Source organism: Zingiber officinale, chromosome 4A, assembly GCF_018446385.1.
Source record: "Zingiber officinale cultivar Zhangliang chromosome 4A, Zo_v1.1, whole genome shotgun sequence".
Lineage (NCBI taxonomy): Eukaryota > Viridiplantae > Streptophyta > Magnoliopsida > Zingiberales > Zingiberaceae > Zingiber > Zingiber officinale.
This window is the reverse complement of record NC_055992.1, coordinates 124,569,961-124,594,949: the sequence shown is the minus strand read 5'-3', so window position 1 is coordinate 124,594,949 and position 24,989 is coordinate 124,569,961. Positions and strand designations below refer to the sequence as shown.

General features: G+C 47.4%; 3 protein-coding genes across 3 annotated transcripts; all 3 read left to right on the top strand.

Moving 5' to 3' along the window:
• The first annotated feature begins 522 nt into the window (after window positions 1–522).
• On the top strand, window positions 523–1,116 carry LOC121972749 (E3 ubiquitin-protein ligase MPSR1-like). The gene has a single exon (XM_042524391.1). It carries the CDS (start codon window positions 523–525, stop codon window positions 1,114–1,116), a length of 594 nt encoding a protein of 197 aa, XP_042380325.1.
• Window positions 1,117–21,602: 20,486 nt separating this feature from the next.
• LOC121972748 (pectinesterase-like) lies at window positions 21,603–23,523 on the top strand. Its single transcript, XM_042524390.1, has 3 exons — window positions 21,603–22,480; window positions 22,552–22,712; window positions 22,803–23,523. The coding sequence occupies exons 1-3, from the start codon at window positions 21,603–21,605 to the stop codon at window positions 23,498–23,500; spliced, it is 1,737 nt and encodes a 578-aa protein (XP_042380324.1). The 3' UTR covers window positions 23,501–23,523.
• Window positions 23,524–24,133: 610 nt separating this feature from the next.
• On the top strand, window positions 24,134–24,769 carry LOC121973629 (60S ribosomal protein L27a-3-like). The gene has a single exon (XM_042525017.1). It carries the CDS (start codon window positions 24,171–24,173, stop codon window positions 24,612–24,614), a length of 444 nt encoding a protein of 147 aa, XP_042380951.1. The 5' UTR covers window positions 24,134–24,170; the 3' UTR covers window positions 24,615–24,769.
• Window positions 24,770–24,989: the final 220 nt, after the last annotated feature.

The following is a 24,989-nucleotide window of genomic DNA, read 5'->3' as shown; positions in this document are numbered from 1 at the left end:
AATCTTGCTGCGAACGGCAACCACTCCCAGGAGGCCACGTGTCGATTCGGGAACCCTTGGGCGCCGTCGTCCACAAGTTGAATTTTAATGGCCCTCATATTTTGAATTAAATAAATAATAAAGATTATGACGTTTACTTCTAGAATTTCGAATTGGGTCGGGTCAACCTAACGGACTCGAGCCCAACAATGGAAAAGGGCAAAGGCGTAATTAATTCGGCGCTTCATAAAATATCTTCGCCTTCTCTCGCCAGGCTGTCTCTAGACTCGAGAGATAACACGGAAACGACGTGGTGGACCCATCCATGTCGGCCCCGCGGATGGCGGTGGGGCCCGCTCGGACTTGTGGCCGCTGGACCTCCCATAAAAGTTTCCAGATCCTTCTACCGAGTTCGGCGACGCCGACCGCTATATTTACTCCGCGTTACTGACCGGCCATTCTTTCATTCCGTTCCTGTTCGAGTTCTGATTGAGAATTTCAGATCGTCTTTTCTTGTTCCTCTTCCTTTGCGAGTCTTGATCGATGGCGGAGGAGGCGGAGAGAGGGCGTCCGACGGAGGTGATGAGGCAGGGGACAGCGTTTTTTCCTCTCTTTGTCGGTGTGGTTCGCGACGTCGACACAGTGGCGGATCCGGTGCGGCTCGTCATCTTCAACCCGATCGCTCGCGGGATTGTCGTCCTCCCGGGCGATCCGGGGGTGATATCCACTCTGATGTCTTCAGATCCGGCGACCGACGGTCCCTCGCCAGCGTCCAAGGCGTCGATCGAGGCCCTTAGGGTTGTGGATCTGGAGGAAAACGGCGGTGCGGAGGAGGAGTGCTCGGTGTGCCTGGACGGTTTGTGGAGACGCGAGGCTGCGCCGCCTGTGGAGAAGGTGGTGAGGGAGATGCCGTGCGGGCATCGATTCCACAGTGGGTGCGTCGAGAAGTGGCTAGGGATGCACGGATCGTGTCCGCTCTGCAGGTATCTGATGCCGGTGGCGGAAGAGGAGCCGAAGAAGGTCGTAGGAGATGAGAGGGCAAGAGCCAGAGAGTTGGTTGTGACCATAGCATTTGAACGAAGGGAAGGAGATGCTAGTCAACAGCAGCAACAGCAAGAACAGAGGGAAGCTGAATGAGGTGTGAATAGAATTCACAGTGTTTGGATTTCTTTTCTTTTTTTGTTGTTGTTCAAAGTGAAATTTTCTACTGATTTCTTAAACCAAAGCTTGTGCATTGAAATTTGTTTTTCTTAATTAAGAATTGTTCGATTCTTCTTGTCAATGAATACTCTGATATCTATCTGCCAATTTACCACTTACAATGCGAATATTGATCAGCTAAGTTCTCAGTTACTGCCATGTTTCAACAATCATGTCTTTCAGAGGATCTCAAGCATGGAAATGATTTGCCACTGAAACTATTGCGTTTTATATAGATTTCGTATCCTCCAGTATGCAAATGATCCCAGATTCCCATCGTCTCTTCACGAGCTAACATTAATGGTGTAAAATCTGTAAATTCTTGTTTCTACTTTCTCAATTGTTCCTGCTCCTAGACCGACACCTTCGAAGAGGGAGAAAAAGGTGAAGAGGAGAGTTAGACGGAGGATCGGATGGTGCCGGGCTCAACCACTCTAATCAAATATCCGCAAATAAGAAAATGTGGAGAAGATGAACGGTGATTCTGTTCGAGAGCTGGGAAAGGTACGCTGGATGGGAAGGTTGCTCGCTCTTATCCAAGTAAACTATCTGTTCCTCTGTGTAAGACTTACACAGCGTTAGCGATCAGCCAGAGATGGGGTTCTGGCACGCTTAATACAGTGCTCGATTTATAGGAAAGAATCGTGGAAAAAATATTAGTGATGGATATTGATCCTGTCCGCTTTGTGAGTGGAAGGTTGGGAGTGGTGGTTTTGCTGATTAGATGTGGATTCTGTTTCGTTCCCTAAGACCATCTCCAACCACAAACTCTATTTTGATGCACTTTCAACATCAATTTGGTGTCATTTGAGCACCAAAATTTTTTCCAACTCCAACCATGAGACACCATTTCCTACACTAAAAGGAATATTCTTTAGAATATTTTATTTTTTCATCTTATAATTTATTATTCAACATACATATTAATTTGTTAAATATTTTTATTACGATAATAATTACTATTAATTTTTATGACATTATGTTTTTAGTTACAAGAAAATTAAAATTAATTGTTATGTATTTTGAAATTTAAATATTTAATTGTGTTTGTTATGAAATTACCAATATTATAAATTTTAATATATTTATAATCTTAGCAACATAACCAATATTAAAATTTATAATATATATTTAATTGAAATTTATAATATATAAAATTTATATAATAAATTCAATTAAATTAAATCATATTAATTTATAATATTTAAAAATATTTTAAATATAACTTGTCTATTATGATATTTTATATTAAAAAAATCTCTACTTGCACCAAAATGGTGCAAGTGAACAGTGCGGCACCAAGATGGTGCTGCACTGTTTACTTACACCATTTTGGTGTAATTTTTGGGGTCACCATTGGAGAGGATATGGTGCCCTTTTTACACCAAAATGGTGTAAAAGGGCACCGGTTGGAGATGCTCTAAAATAAGCGAGTTTCGTTCCCTAAAATAAGCGATGTTAGTACATAGTCAGGGAAGGGGTCATTGATATTAACCCTCTTATGCTTAAGTCAGTCGCTAGAATGTGGAGAAACAGCAAAGCAATAGTAGAATTATGCACAAAGAGTAGATCACATGTACCAATGTCGATGATGGGCCTCCTTTTATATAGAGTCCTGATGGTCGACGTATATACTCCTCGAAACGTGAGCACATTCTCTGATATGTTCGTGGGCACATTTTTTAAATTGAGCACACTCTCCAACATGTTCGTGACCAAGTCCTCTACTATGTCTGATAAAAAGACCTGTCAGTAAAGTGCGTCTGACAACATACCTTAACAGGGTAAAAGCTTCTGTCATACGTTTTGTTTGTCGACCTTGCCTGGTGTCTGCAACAACCGCTCGGCCAGGACTCTTTCGCTCGGTTGGCTTCGACTACTCTTCTGTGTAATGATTCCGAGTGGTGACTTATCCCTCCCAATTGGACAAACACTTCCATGCCCTTTGGTGTCTCACTGTTTCCCGGGACGCTCGGTGCTTGGAGATGCCACCACCATACTCCGGGCTGGATGGGTGGCCCGCTCGAACGAGTCTCCTGTCGACCAGGCAATGGTGCATCCGGTCAGCCAATGTAGCCACCTTCCTCTCGAGCGACGCGGACGAGCCTTTTTGAGCCCTAATGTTGTCCGTCTTGACTTTGACTTTCATCGTGGCAGTTGACCCGTGCCAAGTGGGCTCTTTCTCTTCGCCGCATCACAAGTCTCCCCTCAAGTCTAGTTAAAAAATGTTGCAAGTCCGACTGACTGGACCAGTAGAGTTCGATGACTCCCACGCCTTTGTCGTATGTCGCTTGGCCCAAGAATTTCAAAGCAAACAGTGACTTGGGCGTTCAGCCGTGTGATAACAGCTTATCCGTTTGTGGTCGAGACGATGAGCGACCACACTTGGCAAATTTTCTCCTCCCTGCTTCTCGCGCTCCTCGGCCAAGCACCATGACGTCATCCAAATTTTTTGAAGATCGTGCAAATATCTGATGATTATGGTCGAGCACGCAATCATACCTTTTAATTAAGCCTCACTAATGTCGTCTGGTGAACGAACGCCACGTGTCCTTTTTGTCGCCGCACATTTGACATGATAGGCGGATATCCGCTGGCGATATGACAGGTGTTTTTTCGAATTCAACGGTCAGATCTCCGCCTAGTTATTCATAAACTTGGATCGGACGACCCAGGTCGATCGGCCGCGAGGTTTATAAACCTCGCGTGCGTCACCTTCTTCCCCACTCCACGTACCTTCATCTTCGAGCTCCTCGGTGACGTTGTGTTTCTTCCTCTCCAGCGATCCTATTTATAAGCTTCCTCCATTCAATCGAATATTTTCGTTGCACTCCTTCGATCTCTTCGCTTTCGATGGCAAGCTCCTCACAACCCCCCATCTTCGTCCCTGGGCTCTGGTACACTTCCATCGAGTCCAGGTCCAACTACGACGATGCTGAGAGCTTGAGAGCCGTTTACAAAATCCCATTAACTATCAAGTCGCTCATCCATCTGCTTCTGACCGACCAAATGAATTGTCGTCAGGTTTTATATGTGTTTTTAGGGATCAGTTCACCGTTGGTCTAAGGTTTCCTGTCCACCCCTTCTTTTTCGCACTTTGTAAATATTTTCATATTTTTCTCCACCAATTAGTCCTGAACTCCTTCGGCTGCTGTGCGGGGTCGTCGTCCTGTTCTGCCTGCACAGCATTCCTTTGATTCCTCAACTCTTTCACTACTTCTATTATCCTAAATTGTCCGAGAAGGGGACCTTCCTATTCCAAGCTCGAGTGGGCTTGGTCTTTTTTGATAAGATGTCGTTATCCAATAAGCATTGGAAGGACTATTATTTTTTCGTTCGCTTTCCCGAGCGGCCAAATTTCTCGACCAGCTGGCAGCTGGAAGTGGCGAACCCCCCGACCCTCAAAAATTACAAGAGTCGATCGAATTACCTCCATGCAGCCTCAAGTTTGGTCGGTCAGAAGTATCACATTTACAAGCTACTGCTGGAGGGCCTCTTCTATGTGTTTGGCATGAGCCCGATCCGGATGAAGCTCCGACCAGTCTAGGTATGCTCTTTCGTCTCCCAACCTTTGAATCTAACTGATTTTTCTCTTTCTTTTACAACCCGAATCATGTTGCATGCTCGTTTGGTCGACAAATGCAAGCTCGCGAACGAAGAGATAAACGCTGCGACCGTAGCTGATTGGAGAGCCGAGGCTTACAGCTGGTCGGCTCCCAAGAGAACCTGCTCAGTGAAAATGAGTGAGTGTCATTGCAGGTGAGCGAAGGAGGAGCCAGCCGGACGACTGGCAGTGGGGCACCCGATAAATCAGATCTCCCACCAGAGCAGCCACTGGCACTTTCAGTCGACACCGCCTCAGAGTCGGCCTCTTCTGGGGAACCTCTGATAAGCCAGAAGAGACATCGTGCAGAAGTTGCCTCCTAATCCGCTACTTCTGCTATGCATACCCCAACGCGAGCCATCTCACGCCCTCCATCCGAGCAAGGGTGAGATCTCTACGTCTGCTTCCGAATAAGCGGTGGCCATCCTCCGTACTTCGATTTCATCCGATCGGGCATCGTCCTTGTCTGAACTGCCACAAGGAACCATCTGTGTGTCGTCGGTCGCTTTCATACTGCCTCCCTCTTTGCTAGCGACCTAGAAATCACACATCCGACCGGCATAAGCATCTCAGTTGGCTGCCCGAGCGACCTCCGCCCTATCTAGCCCGAGCGGCCAACGTCACATAATGACAATCATTCATCTGTCGACAGACGAATGGCGTGACTCCGATGACGCCGCATCTCGGATCCCTGAGCACCAAATAATTATTCAAGGGTCGCTCACACAGATATGGCCCGACGCCCAGGCTCGTGTGGCAAACATGCCTCTCAGGGATCTCACTAATAGTCATACCCAGATGTCCACTGGGGTAAGTATCCCTCATATGTATCTGCTTAATTTCGTTCAACTTTCATAATTTCCAAGTACATTGCAGTATTGAGTAGAGAGCCTGGTCATATGCCAAAGGCTCGCCTACTTGAAGCATGAAGTTCAGCAGTTGTGTGCTCTGAGCGGCTAATTGTCTACTTCTTAGGCGCAGCTGGAGTAGATGAGCGCTGAGATGACTTAATTAAGAGCCGATCTGAATAAGAGCTTTGAGCAGCTGAAGGTGGAGAGGGGGCAAAAGCGCCGAGCAGGCCACCCTATTGGTGTGGCTAAATAAACAGGCTAGTACCTTCGAGTCTAAGATCCACTCGGTCAACACTCGAAAGCTCTGAGCCATCGAAGACTTGGAGATCAAAAACAAGGAGACCTGGCTCCTGCGCAAAACTTAAAGGCGGTTGAAGCTGCACTGAAAGCCTAGCGGGAGGGTCTATCGACCGAGCAAACTGCCGCAAAGGCCCAGCTTGCTGTGAAGGATGAGGAGCTAGCGGCATTGAAGGCGGAGTTGGAGACCTCTCGAGCGACCCTAGAGACTTATTAGGGAGCTGAGTTTAGCAGATTCGAGCTGATGAAGAGGGGCTACCTCCGCTCTGACACCTTTAATGACAAGGTCATCGATCGGGTGCTTCGCCTTTTCAACCTCGCGATCGACAGGACACTCGACCAACTGAAGGACTATGGCTACATTCCGACCGCACTGACAAACAAGGTCATCAGTCGGGATAAGATGACCGAGTTGCTATTCAATGATGTTTTGGATTATATTGAGTGAACTTGTTCGTGCAAGTTTGGCCTCATTTTGTATTGCCCTTCCAGAGCTTGTAAGAACTTTCCCTGTTAATGCACAATTCCTTGTTCGGGGAGTTTTCCTTGTTCGGCCATCTCCGTGTCACCGTTCGACATTTTCTTTCCAGGTCAACTTACATTTTCATTGTCGATCGATCAATTCAGGATTGCTGAATAGCCACCTTATAGTGAAAATCGTTGCTTTTGAGCACCGCGTTTCCTGGTTAGCCTTTTTCGCCGATAAACTATTTTTTGTCGATAAACTATTTTTCGTCAAAGTCTGGGGTTTAAGGTCATCGCTTGACCGCTGAATGGCGCAGACATGGGTTTAAGGTCGTCGTTTGACCGTTGAATGACGTAGATATAAGTTTAAGGTCGACACTGGACCATTGAATGACGTAGACATTGGTTTAAGGTCACCACTCAACCGTTGAATGACGTAGACATGGGTTTAAGATCGTCACTCGACCATTGAATGGTGTAGACATAGGTTTAAGGTCGCCGCTCAACCATTGAATGACGTAAATATGGGTTTAAGGTCGCCGCTTGACCGTTGAATGACGTAAATATAGGTTTATAGTCGCCGCTCGACTTTTAACTTGGTCTATCAACTTCGAGAGTTTAGAATACTTGTTCTTTTATTAATATTTGTCCTGCATTAAGAAGACACACACATACAGATTACATCAATATTCACTTGTGCATCTCTCATCCGACCTTGTAGGGTTGAAGATGTTTCGCACTCCATGACCGCTCAAGCTGTCTGCCATTTTCGTCCTGCAGGTAGTATGATCCTAAGCGGAGCTTTCACACTATCTTGAAGGGACCGCCACAAGGAGCTTTGAGTTTTGTGACGTCTTCGACCGGCTTTACTCTTTTCCACACCAGATTGTCGAACTGTAAGGATCTTAGGCTCACCCTTCGGTTGTAGTCCTGCCTCTTCTGCTGCCGATATGCCGAGAGTCGAACGGCGGCCTTATCCCTCACCTTGTCCACCAAGTCGAGCTCTATTAGCCTCTGCTCGGCGTTCCCTCCGTCGTAGAACTATATCCGGTCAGACTCCACTCATACTTCAACGGGGGCCACTGCTTCTCCTTCATACACCAACTGAAATAGCCACAGGACACTCGGAAGTTGATCACCTCTTTTGGAGTCGTGCGAAGTACCCACAGGACACTCGGAAGCTCATCGACCCAATTCCCTCCTGTGTGATAGAGCTGAGCCCGTAGACCTCTGAGGATCTCCCGATTTGTGAATTCCACCTGACCATTGCTTTGGGGGTAGGCCACTGAGGTGAAGGTCTGCTCGATGTCGTTGTAAAGCCCGAAAATTCTCAAAGCTGTTTTGGAAATATAGTATGATTTTTCTGGAATTTTTAGATATTTTTTCGGAATTTTCCGAGTAGCGGAAGTAGCAAAAATGATTAGGACCGTAAAATAGCTTAGGCGGGAATCGAACCCGAGACCTATGGTTTACGGATAAGTTTAGTAACCGGTGAACCCAGCAGGGCCGTGCTGAAAGAAAGAGGAATCAGTTATATTTATATTAGAATTGGGCCTAGTTACCCACTCAATATAAATAGAAGAACTTAAGTTGGGTTGGTTTATTTTAGGATTGGTTCAGCACCTCCTCACCTCACGCCACTTTTCCTTCCAAAACCTCACCGCCGCCTCTCCCTCCTTCTCCTCTTCCCCACGCACGGCACACCAAGGCAAGGGTCCATAGGTTCATCTTCCGGCGACGACTCCAACACGAAAGAGGTTCTTCTCCGCGAGAGGAACGCGAAGACGTGATCGGATCGTCGAGAGGATCATCTCCACCGGAACTCTAGCGAATAGAATCGTAAGAAATTACGATCAAGAGGTAAGAAACCCCTCACCTGCAGTATAATAGCTCCGTTTGGATTTTCTATGCATTAGTTTAGTAATATGCAGATTTTGTTGACATGTAGGGTGTTTTAACCCTCCTCACAGATTTAGGGATTTAGTTGAGCACCTTTAGATGGGCCGGACACGCCTACCCTCTTCAGTTGGGGTTGTAGACGTTGTCGGGTGCCTAAAGGTGGTCTCCCTAATAAAGAGGAGAGTTGGGGCACACTAAGTGTTTGATAAAATAACTAGATCCGTAAAAATGCAACTTAGGCATTTTAATACTACAGTTAAATGCATTAGAAGCGTTTAAAACAGTAAATCAGTTTATTTTAGCTGTATGGGACTACGGTCCAATGGGTGGGCTCCCACAGTCGCCTCTAGGTTCAGACAACCTAGCTCTAGGTTCAGATAACCTAGAAACAGCATGTTATATCAGTTATCTATAGTTATCAGTATTTTATTTTCAGTGGCACTGTACTGGATTAGATATCCATTGGGTTGGACTCCCACAGTCGTCCCTAGGTTCAGATAGCCTAGACGACCCTGCTAAATTCGGGACTTGCAACCCCGGGTCTAGTAGGGATGCGCGCACAGCAAGTACAGTTGCCGGGCCCAACAGCATGTTTAGTATTTTCACTTATTATGTATTAGTTTTCAAAACTCAAAATCTGTTATACTAGTTGAGTTTGATTGCAGCTTCAGTTTAGTTAGCTTAGCTCAGCATTATGCTTCAGTTCAGTTTTCCATGTTAGCTCTATGTTCAGTTTATGTCTTCATGCTCAGATCACCGTATGTCATGACTAGTTTTCGATTGCTATGTAGCATGCCATGATTAGTTTTGATTGCTGTGTAGTATGCCATGTTTAGCTTAACCTGTTTATATTTTCAAATAGCATGTTTTAAAATCATATCCGCATCGTTGCATGATTTTGTGAGGTAGATGGTTTCTTACTAAGCTTTTTAGCTTACAGATACTATTTTCCTTATACTACAGATTCAGGTAAAAGGAAAATGGACTAGCAGTGGAGGCTGGAGGACAATGCGAAGATGGTGTGTGTGTGTGGAACTGGAATAAAAGGTCTTAGGGGACTTAGCAAATTGAACCTCAGACTCTTTAGCATTTACTTTAGCATTTATTTATTGGTTTTGATTTTCATGTTCTATGCACTTGTAGTTGTGTGTTGCCATGAATTCCTAAACTATGCTCTATGTTAAGTTAGGTACTGGTTTATGTCATTAGAATGTTGCTACATGTTATTAAAATAGTTTATCAGATATTAGATAGTTGTATGAGGGATTTTGGCACGCCAGAATGCTGAAATCAGAGTTCCCGGGTGAAATCAGAACTCTGATCGGTCTCCAGACCGATCAGAGCCTGGACAGTGCCGCTGGATCGGTCTGCCGACCGATCCAGACAGGTACAGTATGCTACTGTATCCTCCTGGATCGGTCAGCCGACCGATCCAGCTCAATACAGTAGCGTTCCAGGAAGTTTTAGGTTCCTGGATCGGTCTACCGACCGATCCAGACCTATCTGGATCGGTCTGCCGACCGATCCAGCCACACCTGGATCGGTCGCTAGACCGATCCAGCTGGGAACAGAAGCGAAGTAGCTTCGGGGTCGGACAGCCGACCGATCCAGGGCCTTGTAACCGTACCAGTACCAGTAGATCGGTCTGTGGATTGATCCGGAGTGTGATATCAGCGGTAAATACCTCCCCTAGCAGGTGTACAACTCCTAGTTAGCAAAAATTTAAATTAGATCAGTTTTCCGCACAGTATAGCTCAGCAAAACCGTAGCGATTCGCCTGACAGCCTAGTAGTAGAAGGCGGGTCGTTACAGAGTGGTATCAGAGCAGTGTTCCATACTTCCTACACACACATCAGCATTGTACCTGCAGCTTCCAAGTAAGAACACCTCTACTTTATTTATGCTTCTTGTTTATTATTACAGTTCATGTTTATATACCTACTGCTTGTTAGTATGTGATAGTTTAAACATGATATCAGTAGTTAGATAACTGTGATAGTGTTAGTTATACCTATGTTCTCTATGTCTTTAGAAATGGCACGAGGACGGCCAGCTAGAAGGGCACTAGCTACTGAGCCCCAGCAAGAGGCAGGCAGTTCAGTGCCTCCTCCAGACCTTACAACATTAGTGGCTCAGTTACAGCAGCAACTAGCTGAACAGCAACAGGAAATAGCCACCTTAAAGGCTAATCAGCAGAGCACCCCCACAGTCACCCCGAAACCGAACCTGACAACTCCAGAAGTCTTAGAGGTTCCACCAGCTCAGCCTACAGCGCCAACACCAGCACCAGTATCAGCACCAGCAGTCCCAGCAGCTGAGCCAAGAAAGGAAGCCTATCTGATCCAGTGGCAGCGAGTCAAGCCAGAGAACTTCTTAGGCGCTAGTGAACCATGGGATGCACAAGCCTAGTTCAAAACACTGGAGAGCACGATGGAGCTTCTGGACTGGCCAGAACACGAGAAGGTGAAGTGTGTCTCCTTCTGCCTGACAGGAGACGCACGCATGTGGTGGGAAAGAATCAGAACGAAGCGCCCAGTGAACCAGATGATATGGGCCGACTTTGAGAAAGAATTCTTTGAGGAGTTCTTTCATATGCGGGTTACAAACCGCCACTATGACGAGTTCACTGAGTTTCGGCAACCTCTCAATTGAGGAAGCCGTGAAGAAATTCAACAGTTGGCTCGCCTATGCCCAGAGCTAGTCACGGAAAAGGAACGGATCGGTTGATGCTCAAGATGTCGAGACCGGAGATAGCAGTGAACGTGGTGGTGGCATACATAGGCCACAAACCACAGAGGAGTTAGTGAGCGGTGCCTTGACCACAGAGCATTATCAGAACAGCATGAAGCAGCAGAGGCAGGTCTCCTCAGAGTCCAAAGGACAAGGAAACTCTCACACTCAAAAACAGCAAGGCCACAGCTCTAATTGGAAGGGGAACTCCAACAGTAAGCGCAAATCAGGGAGTGACTCAAAAGGAGGACCATCTAGCAAGCGACCCAGTTATCCAAAGTGTGCCACTTGTGGGAAATTCCACGGGTTTGTCGCAAGGGCACACGAGGATGCTTTGAATGTGGACAAGAAGGGCACATGGCAGCAGGGCCCGAACAAGACCGGTCTTCCTCACCCACAGCAGATCCAGTATGCAGGCCAGCCATCTCAGATGCAGGCCGCTCTAGAAGGTCCACTTATCACCCGGGGCGATTAGAGCCCCTCCAGCTATGGCGAACGCGAGAATCTACTCACTCACCGAGAGGACGTAGAAATGCCCCGACAACACAGTCGATTAGCATTTTTCAAAGATACATCTGCTCTATTTGACACGGGCAACCTAATCATATATAGCCGTGGTGTTCTCCGAGAAATTAGAAATACCCCAGAGGTACTCGGTGGTCAGTTCACAGCACTACCTTCAGGAGAGGTCATGGCATCCACGCACGGCTCGGAGGGTGCAAGGCTACCATTATAGCGCATGTGAACTCTTCGTGATCCGATCCCACTGGAATGATCGACTACGACGCCATCCTTGGGATGGACTTTCCGATTAAATACGGTGCTTCCATAGAGTGCCGTAAACAGAAAGTAACCCGAAGCGAAGCACAGTTTGAGTAGATCGGAGAACCAAAGAGAAAAGCCGAAAATTTCTCTCAGCTATGAAGGCACGAAGGGATGTACGGGGTACCTAGCACATGTAGTCAATACCGGCCATGACGAGGACCAACAGCTAGCAGAGGTCCGAGTTGTATGTGATACCAATAGTCTTCCTTGAAGAGTTACCAGCCTAGCACCAGCAGTGAGATTGAATTTGAGATAGAGCTCTTCCCGGCACCAATCCTATATCCAAAGCGCCCTACCGCATGGCTCCAGCAGAATCAGAACTTCATGAGCGTACAGGAGCTACTTGACAGGGCTTCATACGCCCTAGTCACTCACCATGGGGAGCGCCTGTATATTCGTGAAGAAGAAGGATGGAAGCATGCTACTATGTATAGACTACAGAGCACTGAATCAGTCACGATCAAGAACAGGTATCCTCTTCCTGAATAGATGACCTGCTCGACCAATTAAAGGGAGCAGCAGTGTTCTCATTGACCTCAGATCGTGATATCACCAAGTCGAGTCAAGGAGAGTGATATACCAAGACAACATTCAGGACCGATACGGACATTACGAGTTCGTAGTCATGCCTTTAGGCGTGACAAATGCTCCAGCTACATTCATGGATCTCATGAGCAGGGTATTCAGGGAGTATTTATATAAGTTTATTATTGTGTTTATCGATGACATTCTTATCTACTCAGGAACTCGGGAAGAACACTCGAGCACCTGAAACTAGTATTGCAGACCCTTCAGCAGAACCAGCTATACGCCAAGTTCACGAAATGTGAGTTTTGGCTAAATCAGGTGTCCTTCCTGGGTCACGTAATCTCAAAGGATGGTATTATGGTAGATCCCAGCAAGATAGAAGCAGTAAGTAACTGGAGGAGACCTAGGAACGCCAGCGAGATCAGGAGCTTTCTGGGATTAGCAGGATATTACAGAAAGTTTGTAGAGGACTTCTCCAGGATAGCCTCCCCACTGACAGCTCTCACCAGGAAGAACAAGAAATTTCAGTGGACAGAGGACTGCGAGAACAGCTTCAGCGAACTCAAGAGGAGATTGACTAGTGCACCTATTCTGACACTGCCAGAAAATACAGACAGCTTCGATATATATAGTGACGCCTCTAAATTGGGATTAGGAGCAGTGCTGATGCAAGATGGCAAGGTAATCGCCTATGCCTCCAGACAACTCAAGGATTATGAGAAGAACTACCCTACTCATGATCTTGAGCTTGCAGCAGTAGTGTTCGCTCTCAAAATTTGGAGACATTACTTGTATGGAGCTCAGTGCAGAGTGTATACAGATCATCAAGTACTTCTTCACTCAGAAGGATCTGAATATGCGACAGCGCAGGTGGCTAGAGCTAGTCAAAGATTATGACATAGACATCCTCTACCACCCAGGGAAAGCCAATAGGGTAGCAGATGCACTTAGCAGAAAATCTAGCGCTACCTTATTATCTCTAGCAGCCATGTCACCACCCCTACAGAAGGAGATCGCGGATTTGGTCTCGAACTCATCGTCGGACAGCTCTCTACTATGACCTTAGAGTCTACCTTGCTTGGCGATATTCATCGGCTCGGGACCAGGACCCCGAAATTCAGAAAATCAAGCAAGGGCTAACAGAATCAGAAAGTAGAGAATTCGGAGTGTCCGATGGCGGGGTGTTGTATTGTGGTGATAGACTCAGTATTCCAGATCGGGGAGCTACGAGATGATTTTAGATGAGGCTCACAGACTCCCTATGCGATGCATAGCTCCACCAAAATGTATCAAGACCCAAGAAACGTTTTGGCATGAAGCGAGACATCGCCAGATATAGCACCGCCTCACTTCCGAGGGTCAAGGCGTAACATCGCCGACTGGAGGAGTTCCGCACCTACATGATTCCGAATGGAAGTGGAGGATATCTCGATGGACTTCATAGTGGGCCCAGAACCACGAATGGTTTTGATGCCATCCGGGTAATAGTCGACAGGTTGAATCAGCCCACTTTTTAGCTATCAAGATATCCTACTCCATGGAGAAGCTAGCTCGGTTGTATCTTGAGGAGATCGTCAGACTACATGGAGTCCCACAAACCATCATTTCAGACAGAGACAGATTCACATCACACTTCCGGAGTGTATACCAAGATTGGGCACCAAAAATTCAAAGATACATAGTATGCCATGTACATAGACGATAAATACATACATCAAGCTAAATAATGTGAGACTATGATAATATACACATTAATTGCATACATTAATAAAAAAGAGCTAGATACAACAAATAATTTATGATACTAACATAGAATAAAATTTATTTAAATGCAAATAAGTATGAAGTAGAAAATCAGACTTAGTATTGATAGCAGAATCACTATCCCTACTTAATGACATAAAATGAAGAGCAACCCATCAGGAAGTAATGGGGAAAAGTTTTACTACAAAAGCTAGAGTTTCTCAAATGGGATGGATAAGGTTTTCGTATATGAAGAGAGTCATGCGTTTTGGGAAGAAGGGCAAGCTAGCTCCCAAATATGTGGGACCATACCTTATCACGAAGAGAGTGGGCAAGGTAGCATATGAGCTAGAGCTACCTCAGGAGATGTCACCGTCCACAACGTATGTCTCCATGTCAAGAAGCATATTCCAGACGCCACCCAGGTGATTGAGCCCCAGTTGGTACAGGTCCGTGATGATCTCAGCTATGACAGTCGGCCTATTCAGATAATAGACCGAGCAGTAAAGAAATTACGGAACAAGGAAGTACCATTAGTCAAAGTCAGCTGGCAAAATCACACAGCAGCAGAGGCGACTTGGGAGACAGAGGCCAGCATGAGACAGAAGTACCCAGAATTGTTTTAAGTTCGGGGACGAACTTTTTATAAGGTATGGGGGATTGTAAAGCCCGAAAATTCTCAAAACTATTTTGGAAATATAGTATGATTTTTCTGGAATTTTTAGATATTTTTCCGTAATTTTCCGAGTAGCGGAAGTAGCAAAAATGATTAGGACCGTAAAATAGCTTAGGCGGGAATCGAACCCGAGACCTATGGTTTACGGATAAGTTTAGTAACCGGTGAACCCAGCAGGGCCGTGCTGAAAGAAAGAGGAATCAGTTATATTTATATTAGAATTGGGCCTAGTTACCCACTCAATATAAATAGAAGAACTTAAGTTGGGTTGGTTTATTTTAGGATTGGTTCAGCACCTCCTCACCTCACGCCACTTTTCCTTCCAAAACCTCACCGCCGCCTCTCCCTCCTTCTCCTCTTCCCCACGCACGGCACACCAAGGCAAGGGTCCATAGGTTCATCTTCCGGCGACGACTCCAACACGAAAGAGGTTCTTCTCCGCGAGAGGAACGCGAAGACGTGATCGGATCGTCGAGAGGATCATCTCCACCGGAACTCTAGCAAATAGAATCGTAAGAAATTACGATCAAGAGGTAAGAAACCCCTCACCTGCAGTATAATAGCTCCGTTTGGATTTTCTATGCATTAGTTTAGTAATATGCAGATTTTGTTGACATGTAGGGTGTTTTAACCCTCCTCACAGATTTAGGGATTTAGTTGAGCACCTTTAGATGGGCCGGACACGCCTACCCTCTTCAGTTGGGGTTGTAGACGTTGTCGGGTGCCTAAAGGTGGTCTCCTAATAAAGAGGAGAGTTGGGGCACACTAAGTGTTTGATAAAATAACTAGATCCGTAAAATGCAACTTAGGCATTTTAATACTACAGCTAAATGCATTAGAAGCGTTTAAAACAAAATCAGTTTATTTTAGCTGTATGGGACTACGGTCCAATGGGTGGGCTCCCACAACGCCTCTAGGTTCGCACAACCTAGTTTAGGTTCTATAACCTAGAAACAAAGATATTATCGCTTATCTATAGTTACGTATTTTATTTTCAGTGGCACTGCATCGATTAGATATCCATTGGGCTCCCACAGTCGTCCCTAGGTTCAGATAGCCTAGACGACCTCGCTAAATCGGGACTTGCAACCCGGTCTAGTAGGGATGCTACATGCTAAGCACAATGTGCCCAACAAAGATGTTTAGTATTTTCACTTATTATGTATTAGTTTTCAAAACTCAAAACTGTTATACTAGTTGAGTTTGATCGCAATTTCAGCTTAGTTAGCTTAGCTCAAAGATTATGCCCGCCTTTCCATGTTAGCTCTATACTCGGCTTTATGTCTTCATGCTCGATCAGATGCTACTGACTAGTTTTCAATACAAGCAATACGTAACTGAACGAAGCATACCGAGGTTAAGATACTCCTTGAGCTCTTCTAATCCCTAGTCGCACTCTGCATCTCATTGGAATTTTGTCGCTCGGCGCAACACCTGGAAGAATGGTAAGCTCCGGTCCGATGACTTCGTTATGAATCTGGACAATGCTGTGATCCATCCGGTTAGTTGTTGGGCCTTCTTCAAACTGCGCGGTGGAGGCATGTCTTGTAGCACCTTCACCTTCCTCCGATTTACCTCGATCCCCCACTTATTGATAATGTAACCCAGGAATCAACCGCACTTCGCGTCGAACAAGTACTTGTCTGGATTCAACTTTTTTCCATAATCCCTCACAGTTTGGCAGGTCTCATCTATATATGCACAAAGGTCGACAACTCAGAGGGACTTTATTAAGAAGTCATCAATATATACCTCCATATTACGGCTGATCTGTCGTCGGAACACCTTGTTCATCAGCCTCTGATAGGTGACGTTGGCATTCTTTAGTCCAAAAGCATGACGTTGTAGCAGTATGTTTCATCGGCTGTAATGAAGCTGACATTCTCCTGATCTTCTCGAGCAAGAGGTACTTGGTGGTAACCCTGATATGCGTTGAGCATACAGATCAGCTCGCAACCTTGTATGCAATCCACCATCTGATACATCCTGGGCATCGGATAGAAATCCTTTGGGCATGACTTATTCAAATTGCAGAAGTCAATGCAGACTCGTCATTTGTTGCCCGGCTTGGAGACCAACACCACATTAGCAAACCAGCTCGGAAATTGGACTTTCCGTATATGATCGGCCTCCAGCATTTTCTCTATCTCCGCCCGGATGATCAAGTTTTGCTCCGCGCTGAAGTCCTTTTTCTTTTGCTTCACCGGCTGAGCGTCTGGTTGGACATGAAGCTCGTATTGAGCTACATTCGGTGAGATTCCGAGGAACTCGTGGGTCGACCAGGCATGGTTTCGCCTAAGGTAGGCGGACAGTTCTACCTTCTTCTCGCTCTCCAAATCGGCGACTATGAAAGTGGTCGCTTCCGACCGGCTAGGGTGGATATGGATTTCCTCCTTTTCTTCATAAACCAACATAGGAGGCTTCTCCGTGATAGTGTTCACCTCCAGGCTCGGGTTTTTCTGAGTGGTCCTTGTCTCAGATTTGACCATCTCGACGTAGCATCACCAAGCGGCCAGCTAGTCCCCTGTGACTTCCCCCACCTTATCGTCCACCAAAAACTTAATCTTTTGGTAGTAGGTCTACACCGCCACACGGAACTCCTTGAGTGTCGGTCGGCCCAGGATGACGGTATAGGCCGAAGGCGCGTCCACCACAATGAAGTTTGTAGTCCTTGTTCTCTTCAGGAGCTCCTCTCCGAGCGAGATGGCTAGCCTGGTCTGGCCGATCGGTAATACTTCGTTACCCATGAAATCATAGAGTAGGTCATTATCAGTAGCAACTCGCCCATGTCGATTTGTAACTAATCGAACACCATCTTGATTATGATGTTCACCGAACTCCCTATATCAACAAAAGTTCGATGAATTGTATAATTAGTGATTACCGCTTGGATGGTCAATGCATCGTAGTGAGGGATTTCCACTCCCTCTAAATCTCTCGGGCCGAAGCTAATCTCGGGTCCTTTGGCCCTCTCCTTGCTGCAGTCGACAACGTGGATCTCGAGTTGCCGAGCACGCGACTTCCTCGCTCGATTAGAATCATCGTCGGTCGGCCCTCCGGCAATCATTCCTATTTCTCCCCGAGCAGCGTTGCTTCGATTAATCGATTCTTCTCCTCCTATTCTGACGGTCTGATCCTCTCGGCAGAGGCTCGGGCGAGACTTATGTTATTCCTTCGCGGGGGTTGATGGCGTCGCTCAGCCGTCCTACTTTCCTCCTCCCTTCGCCTTGCAGATCGACGTTTGTGTCACCGATCAGGAGATACCGATCGACGACGGTATCCATGTGATATCAGTGTCAGATTGTAGCAATCCCGCGTGTTGTGTGTCGCCGACTGGTGGAAGGAGCAGTAGAGTGGCGTCAATGTCTTGCCTTTTGCGGCCTTCGGACGACCAGCCGTCACATGCTGTACCGACATGAGTCCTTGGCTCTTGGTGGGGTTGGGCTCCACCCGATCGAGGCCTCTTTGAAGGTTGATGGCTGCTCGGCGGCCTCCTTTCAGATGCGGTTGTTGGCTGGACATGCATCTCCCTTTTCACGCCGCTTGAGCTTCTTCCACATAATGTATTCCGTGACCTTCTTCCGGAGTTGTTCAAAGTCCCGTGGCGGTCTCCGAATAAGTGATCGGAAGAACTCCCCTTCTGTGAGTCCTTAGGTGAAAGCATTCACCAACACGTCCGAGGAGACCGCTGGGATGTCCATCGCCACCTGATTGAAGCGCTAGATGTAGGACTTCAGCACTTCCCTGGGCCCTTGCTTCAAGGCGAACAAGTTGACGTTTGTTTTCTGGTGGCGGCGACTACTGGCGAAGTGATGCAGGAAGGCCGCTCGGAAGTCCTTGAAGCTGTGGATTGAGCCTCTCGGCAACCGCTTTAACCAACGTCATGCCGATCCAGATAGCGTGGTGAGGAAAACTCGGCACTTCACTCCATCAGTGTACTGGTGAAGTGTGGCTGCATTATCAAACTTGGTCAAATGGTCATCCGGGTCAGTCACTCCATTATATTCCCCGATCGTCAGCGGTGTGTAATGCTTCGACAGAGAGTCGTCCAGAATCACCTGCGAGAACTGTTGATTGATCCGCTCGGGTGAATCATCTTCCCTTAGCGCTTTTCTTTTTCGTGCATCCTGGACTGACGCATCATCTGATGAAGATCCTTGGTCCTTATTCGCTTGGCCCCTCTCTTCTGATAGAGTCTGGAATAACACTCGATGGAATGAGATCGGTGCATTAGGGGCTTCCCCATAGGTGTCGATCAACTTCTTGGTCTGCTCCCGAGCAGCTATTTGGTCCACTTGCTCTACTCGTTCGGCCGGTCGGCCTGCAGTTGATGTCGGAGGCTCTCGTGCTTGGCGCTCGGCCAACGCTTGTGATTGTTGTTGCTCCACTATCTTCGTTGCTCGGGCTTGTATCAGTGCATTGAGCTCTTCTTGCATCAACGTCACCGTGTGGTGTCGTCCAGCGTATTCAATCTCTTCATTTCGAATGTAGGCTATGTTCCCACAGACGACGTCAAAATGATCCTAGGCGAAAGCGGGCGAGTGAAAAGCTGGGAGTGGCAGCTTCGCTGATCGGATGTGGATTCCGCTCTGCTCTACAAAAAAAAACAATGTCAGTGCTGAGCCAGGGAAGGGGTCACTGGCGTTGGCCCTCCGACGCTCAAGTTAGTTGCTAGAATGTGGAGAAGATGCGAAACAACAGTAGAATTATGCGCAAATAGTAGATCACACGTACCTCCGCTGGTGATGGACCACTCTTTATATAGAGCCCTGGTGGGCGACGTACATGCTTCTCGAGGCGTGAGCACATTTTCTAATATGTTCGTGGGCACATTCTCCAACATATTCATGGCCACATCCTCTACTATGTTCGATGAAAAGACCTATCAGTAAAGTGTGTCTGACAACATACCTTAACAGGGCATGTCTAAGCGGTAGAAGCTTCTGTCGCAAGATCTACTTGTCGACCTTGCTTGGTGTCAGCGGCAGCCGCTCGACCAGGACTCCTCCGCTCGCTCGACTTCAACTACTCGTCCGTGTAATGATTCCGAACGGTGACTTGTCCCTCCCGAGACCTCCTCTGTGACAGTTGACCCGTGTCAGGTGGACTCCTTCTCTTCGCCTCATCATATATGTAAAACTATGTATCCTTTTTATAGTGTTATGTTGTATTTGTGCATATATCTCAAAGTATTTCTAAAAGAGGACACACTCTTAAGGGCTTATGATATATTTTTTGAAATGGATCCACAAAAAATGTCAAAAGGGAATATAAAGTTGTTGAGTCACGAGGTCTACAATAGGCTCATCCAACAAATCGACTGGATCTTTAATATAGTCCAACCGACTATCACTCGCAAGAGCCACTTGGTTGTCAGTGACTCAGCTTTCACTCGGGTGGATAAGATGTCTAGTATGTCCGATCGGGCCATATGTTCGATCGGCTGGAGTACTTGGTCAAGTTTGTTAATACTTGACTTTACGTTTCCTTAAAGTTTAGGAGATCAGGGCTTGAGGTCCGATCAGGTAGGCTGACTTAAAATGTTGATCATCTTTTGACCTTGACTATCACACCAATCGATTACTCAGACTTTGATCGGACTTAGGGGCCCCACATTAATCATCGTATCAAATAGTATTAGTCGTGTGAAGATGATTCCGTCCATAGGCACGGAGCCTACAGACGTCTCGTCAAATATATCTCTCCTATTAATTGCACATAAATTATAGGAGACAATTCACATGCTACGTCATGTCCTCGAGCTAGCTATAAGACTTTGGGCCATGAGACAATTGAGAGCCGGAGGTTGGAGATTTGTTAAATGGAAGAGCGTTGAATTATCAAGACTAAGCGGAGATGAACATGGTGTGCCAAGTCGGTATGAGCAGTGCGCCTTCAATCGGTGGGATCGATCGGGAGGAGCGAAGCACGCCCAATTGGGGAGAAACGTAGCGCGCCTAATGAGTGAGACCGATCAGGGAGAAGTGGAGTGTTCCGGATTGGTGAGTTTGATCAGGAAAAATGAGGCACATTCAATCACCAATTGGGGAGAGACGAAACACACTTGATTGGTAGGACCAATCAGGGAGGAGTGAAGTGCACTAGGTCGGAGAACGAAGCTCGATGTCCGATCAAGACTAGAGAGAACTACCCGCATCTATCCTGAGTTAACTTGTCTTGACCTTGATCTTTATGTCCATCTAAATATGATGGTTGACCTTTGGGCAGACACTATGCGGCTTTCAATATTCACTGTATCATCATTGTCTTATTTGGGTTGAAATGGTTTAGCAAAAAATCCTCCTCTCTTGTTTGTGACCGACTGACCATACTGATTTGAGCAACTGTTGTAGGTCGCCACCATATTTGACTAAAACAAGCCTTAAAGCTTCTATATCAATCAATCCACCGTATCAAAAGTGAAGACAAGTGTTAGACATAATGACAAGGTCTTCATGTTGCTCATCATCTGTGCTGTGTCCCCAGGTATATAATTCCTCTCTTCCTGGTAGAGAGAATTGATTGCTAAATCGAGGTCTATAACCCGAAAACCGTGCTCTTTCGCACTTGTTAATTTCTAAACGGTAATAACGTCCGCCAACCATTTTCCTTCCATTTTTAGCCAGCTTTGAATTGGCAGTAGCTTCGATGTTGCCCGTCCACAAGTAAAATTGAGCTGCGTTTTCTCGAGAGAGAGGAGCGTTTGAATAAGAGGAAGCGCGATCCTTTTCGATTCGTTCGTATTCATCTTTCTCTCTTCTCTGTCTCTCTCTCCCGATCGGCAGAGAGGAAGAGGAAGAAAGCGATGGCAAATCATTTAGACAAGAAGATGTCGGAGGGTCGGAAAGAAGAGCGGAGGAAGCTGGTGTTTCTCGGCGTCTCTGCTTGCTTTCTCCTCCTCCTCGTGGTGGGGGCGGTCGTGGGCAGCACCTACCAGGGCGACGGCGACGGATCCAACCTGAGCACCCACGCGATGCGCGCCTCGTCCAAGTCGGTGACGGCGCTATGCTCCTCCACGGACTACCCGCAGACGTGCGAGGCGAGCCTGTCGAAGGCGGTGCCGGCGGACACGGAAGACCCGAAGGTGCTTCTGAAGGCGGCGGTGTCGGTGGTGCTCGACGGGGTGAGCAAGGGCTTCGAGCACTCGAGGCTGCTCGAGAGCAACGACAGCCGCGTCCGCGGCGCCGTTCAGGACTGCCAGGACATGTACGAGGACGCCAAGGGCGACATCAACGTCACCCTGCGGAGCATCATCGACCACGCCGTCGACAAGCTGCCGGCCAGCTCCCACGACATGCGCGCCTGGCTCAGCGCCGTCGTCACCTACCAGCAGACCTGCATCGACGGCTTCCCCGAGGGCGAGCTCAAGGAGAAGATGAAAGCCGCCATGAAGAACGCCAGGGAACTCACCAGCAACGCCCTCGCCATCATCAGCCAGGCCTCCAGCTTCCTCTCCCTCGTCAACCTCCCCGCCCGCCGCCGCCTCATCGCCGACCACCACGATCCACCTCTGGCCACCAGCGATGGCTATCCTTCCTGGTTCAGCGAACACGACCGCCGGAGGCTCAAGGAGCACATAAACCGCAAGCCCACGCCCAACGTCACGGTGGCCAAGGACGGCACCGGCGACTTCACCACCATCTCCGAGGCGCTCGCTAAGATGCCAAAAAATTACGCGGGAAGGTAAATTCCAAAACAGGGCATCGATCAAGAACAGAGGCCAAATTTGCTCATTACATTAATGGTTATTATAGGTACGTGATCTACATTAAAGCAGGAGTGTACGAAGAACAAGTGACAGTGACGAAGAAAATGGCGGATGTGACCATGTACGGCGACGGATCGATGAAGACGATCGTCACCGGAAGCAAGAACTTCATCGACGGCACCAGGACTTTCCTTACAGCCACATTCTGTAATCGATTGCTTGATCAAGACGATTCTTCTTTGTTTCTTCTTAATTGTTTGGTTTTTTTGAGATAATTACATGATGGACTGAATGCAGATGCGGCGGGAGACGGATTCGTGGCGATGGCGATGGCGTTCCGCAACACGGCGGGGCCCGAGAAGCACCAGGCGGTGGCGCTCCGGGTGGTGTCGGACAAGGCGGTGTTCATCGACTGCCGGATGGAGGGGTACCAGGACACGCTGTACGCGCACGCACATCGCCAGTTCTACCGCGGCTGCGTCATCTCCGGCACCGTCGACTTCGTCTTCGGCGACGCCGCCGCCGTGTTCCAGAACTGCCTCCTCGTGGTCCGGCGCCCGCTGCCCAACCAGCAGAACATTGTCACGGCGCAGGGCCGCGTCGACCGCCGCGAGACCACCGGCTTCGTCCTCCAGCGCTGCCGCTTCCGGGCCGACAACCGCCTCGCCGACGCCTCGCAGCCGGCCATCCGCTCCTATCTCGGCCGGCCATGGAAGGAGTTCTCGCGCACCGTGATCATGGAGTCGCAGATCGAGGGCTTCATCCACACGGACGGGTACATGCCGTGGGAAGGCGACTTCGCGCTGAGAACGCTGTATTACGCGGAGTACAACAACAAGGGGCCGGGCGCCGCCACCGCCGGCCGCGTGAAGTGGCCGGGAGTCCACGTCATCACCAAGGAAGAGGCGCTCAGGTACACCGTGGAGAACTTCCTGCAAGGGTCGAGCTGGATTCCGGCGACCGGAGCGCCGGTCCACTTGGGATTGAACTCTTGATCACCGTTCGTGTGCGAGTTTGATTTGATTGATCGAAGATCTTCACGCCATCGCTGGACATCGATTTGTATAGTGAAAAATCATGAAATCTAGCAAAATATATCATAAGATTTACAGAATCTAATGCAAGATTTCTTGATCATATCTTGCTAAACGTGTAATTCTGTTGTCTCCATTATGGGATCAGCAAATATTTAGGTGAATCCAAGGACATATATATCCACATAATATGAACTCTGCTAAAATTTGGAAGATGAATCCACAAAGCTTTTTGAGATTGCTGAAGAAGAGGCTCTATATTAGAAACTTATTACTAGTGCTTTTTATATTGATGATCGATAAAAATTTATATAAGACTAAATGGATCACTCTCAAAACTAATATGTACATAATAAAAATTGACATAATATCCCGTGCCAATTAAAAAAAAATGTTGGGGCTTCTCATCAGAATTGACAAAAAGACTCTCATGAAAAAAAAAAAAGGTTACCATGCTTTTAATTGGGTTGGTGGTTTAATTTTGCCCTAAATGGGCCATACAATCAAACAAACAAGCCCATCAAATCATTCACCGTTCGATAACAAATCGGACGGCCAGGTCTCATCATCGTATCCTATAAAATTTCATCTCGCCTCACCCCATTCGAAACCCTAGCAGCAGCCGACGACGATGACGACCCGCTTGAAGAAGAACCGGAAGAAGCGGGGCCACGTGAGCGCCGGCCACGGCCGCATCGGGAAGCACCGGAAGCATCCGGGAGGCCGCGGGAACGCCGGAGGCATGCACCACCACCGTATCCTCTTCGACAAGTACCACCCGGGGTATTTCGGCAAGGTCGGCATGCGCTACTTCCATCGCCTGCGCAACAAGTTCCACTGCCCCATCGTCAACGTCGACACCCTCTGGTCGCTCGTCCCCGAGGACGTCAAGGACGCCACCGCCAAGGGCGCCTCCGCGCCGCTGATCGACGTCACCCAGTTCGGGTACTTCAAGGTGCTCGGTAAGGGGTCGCTTCCCCAGTCCCGCCCCATCGTCGTGAAGGCCAAGCTCGTGTCCAAGATCGCCGAGAAGAAGATCAAGGCTGCCGGCGGGGCAGTCGTGCTCACTGCCTGATTTGGCGACAGTTAGTTTGGAATCGTAAGTAACTATTTGATATTTTGCTAGCATTTTGCAATCTTATTTTGATCTGGAACCAAACTATGGAAAATCCTTATACTGGATTTGAGACTGGTTATTTATGCAAAATTTACTTTTTCCCGATCGCAAAATTAAATTTTTATGAGATGCTCTTGATTTTCCTGATTCCATGTTGGTTATAATGTTTGTTTTTAGCAATCTCAATTGGATTTCATGTAGAATTGATTGCAAAAATAAAACTAATAAGAGTTTTGAACCTATTCAAATCTGGCCTCATTCGATCATGTTATTTAAACCTAAATTTTCAAATGAAAGACTATCATCTTGTTTGGATTCACACGTTTGTTTTAT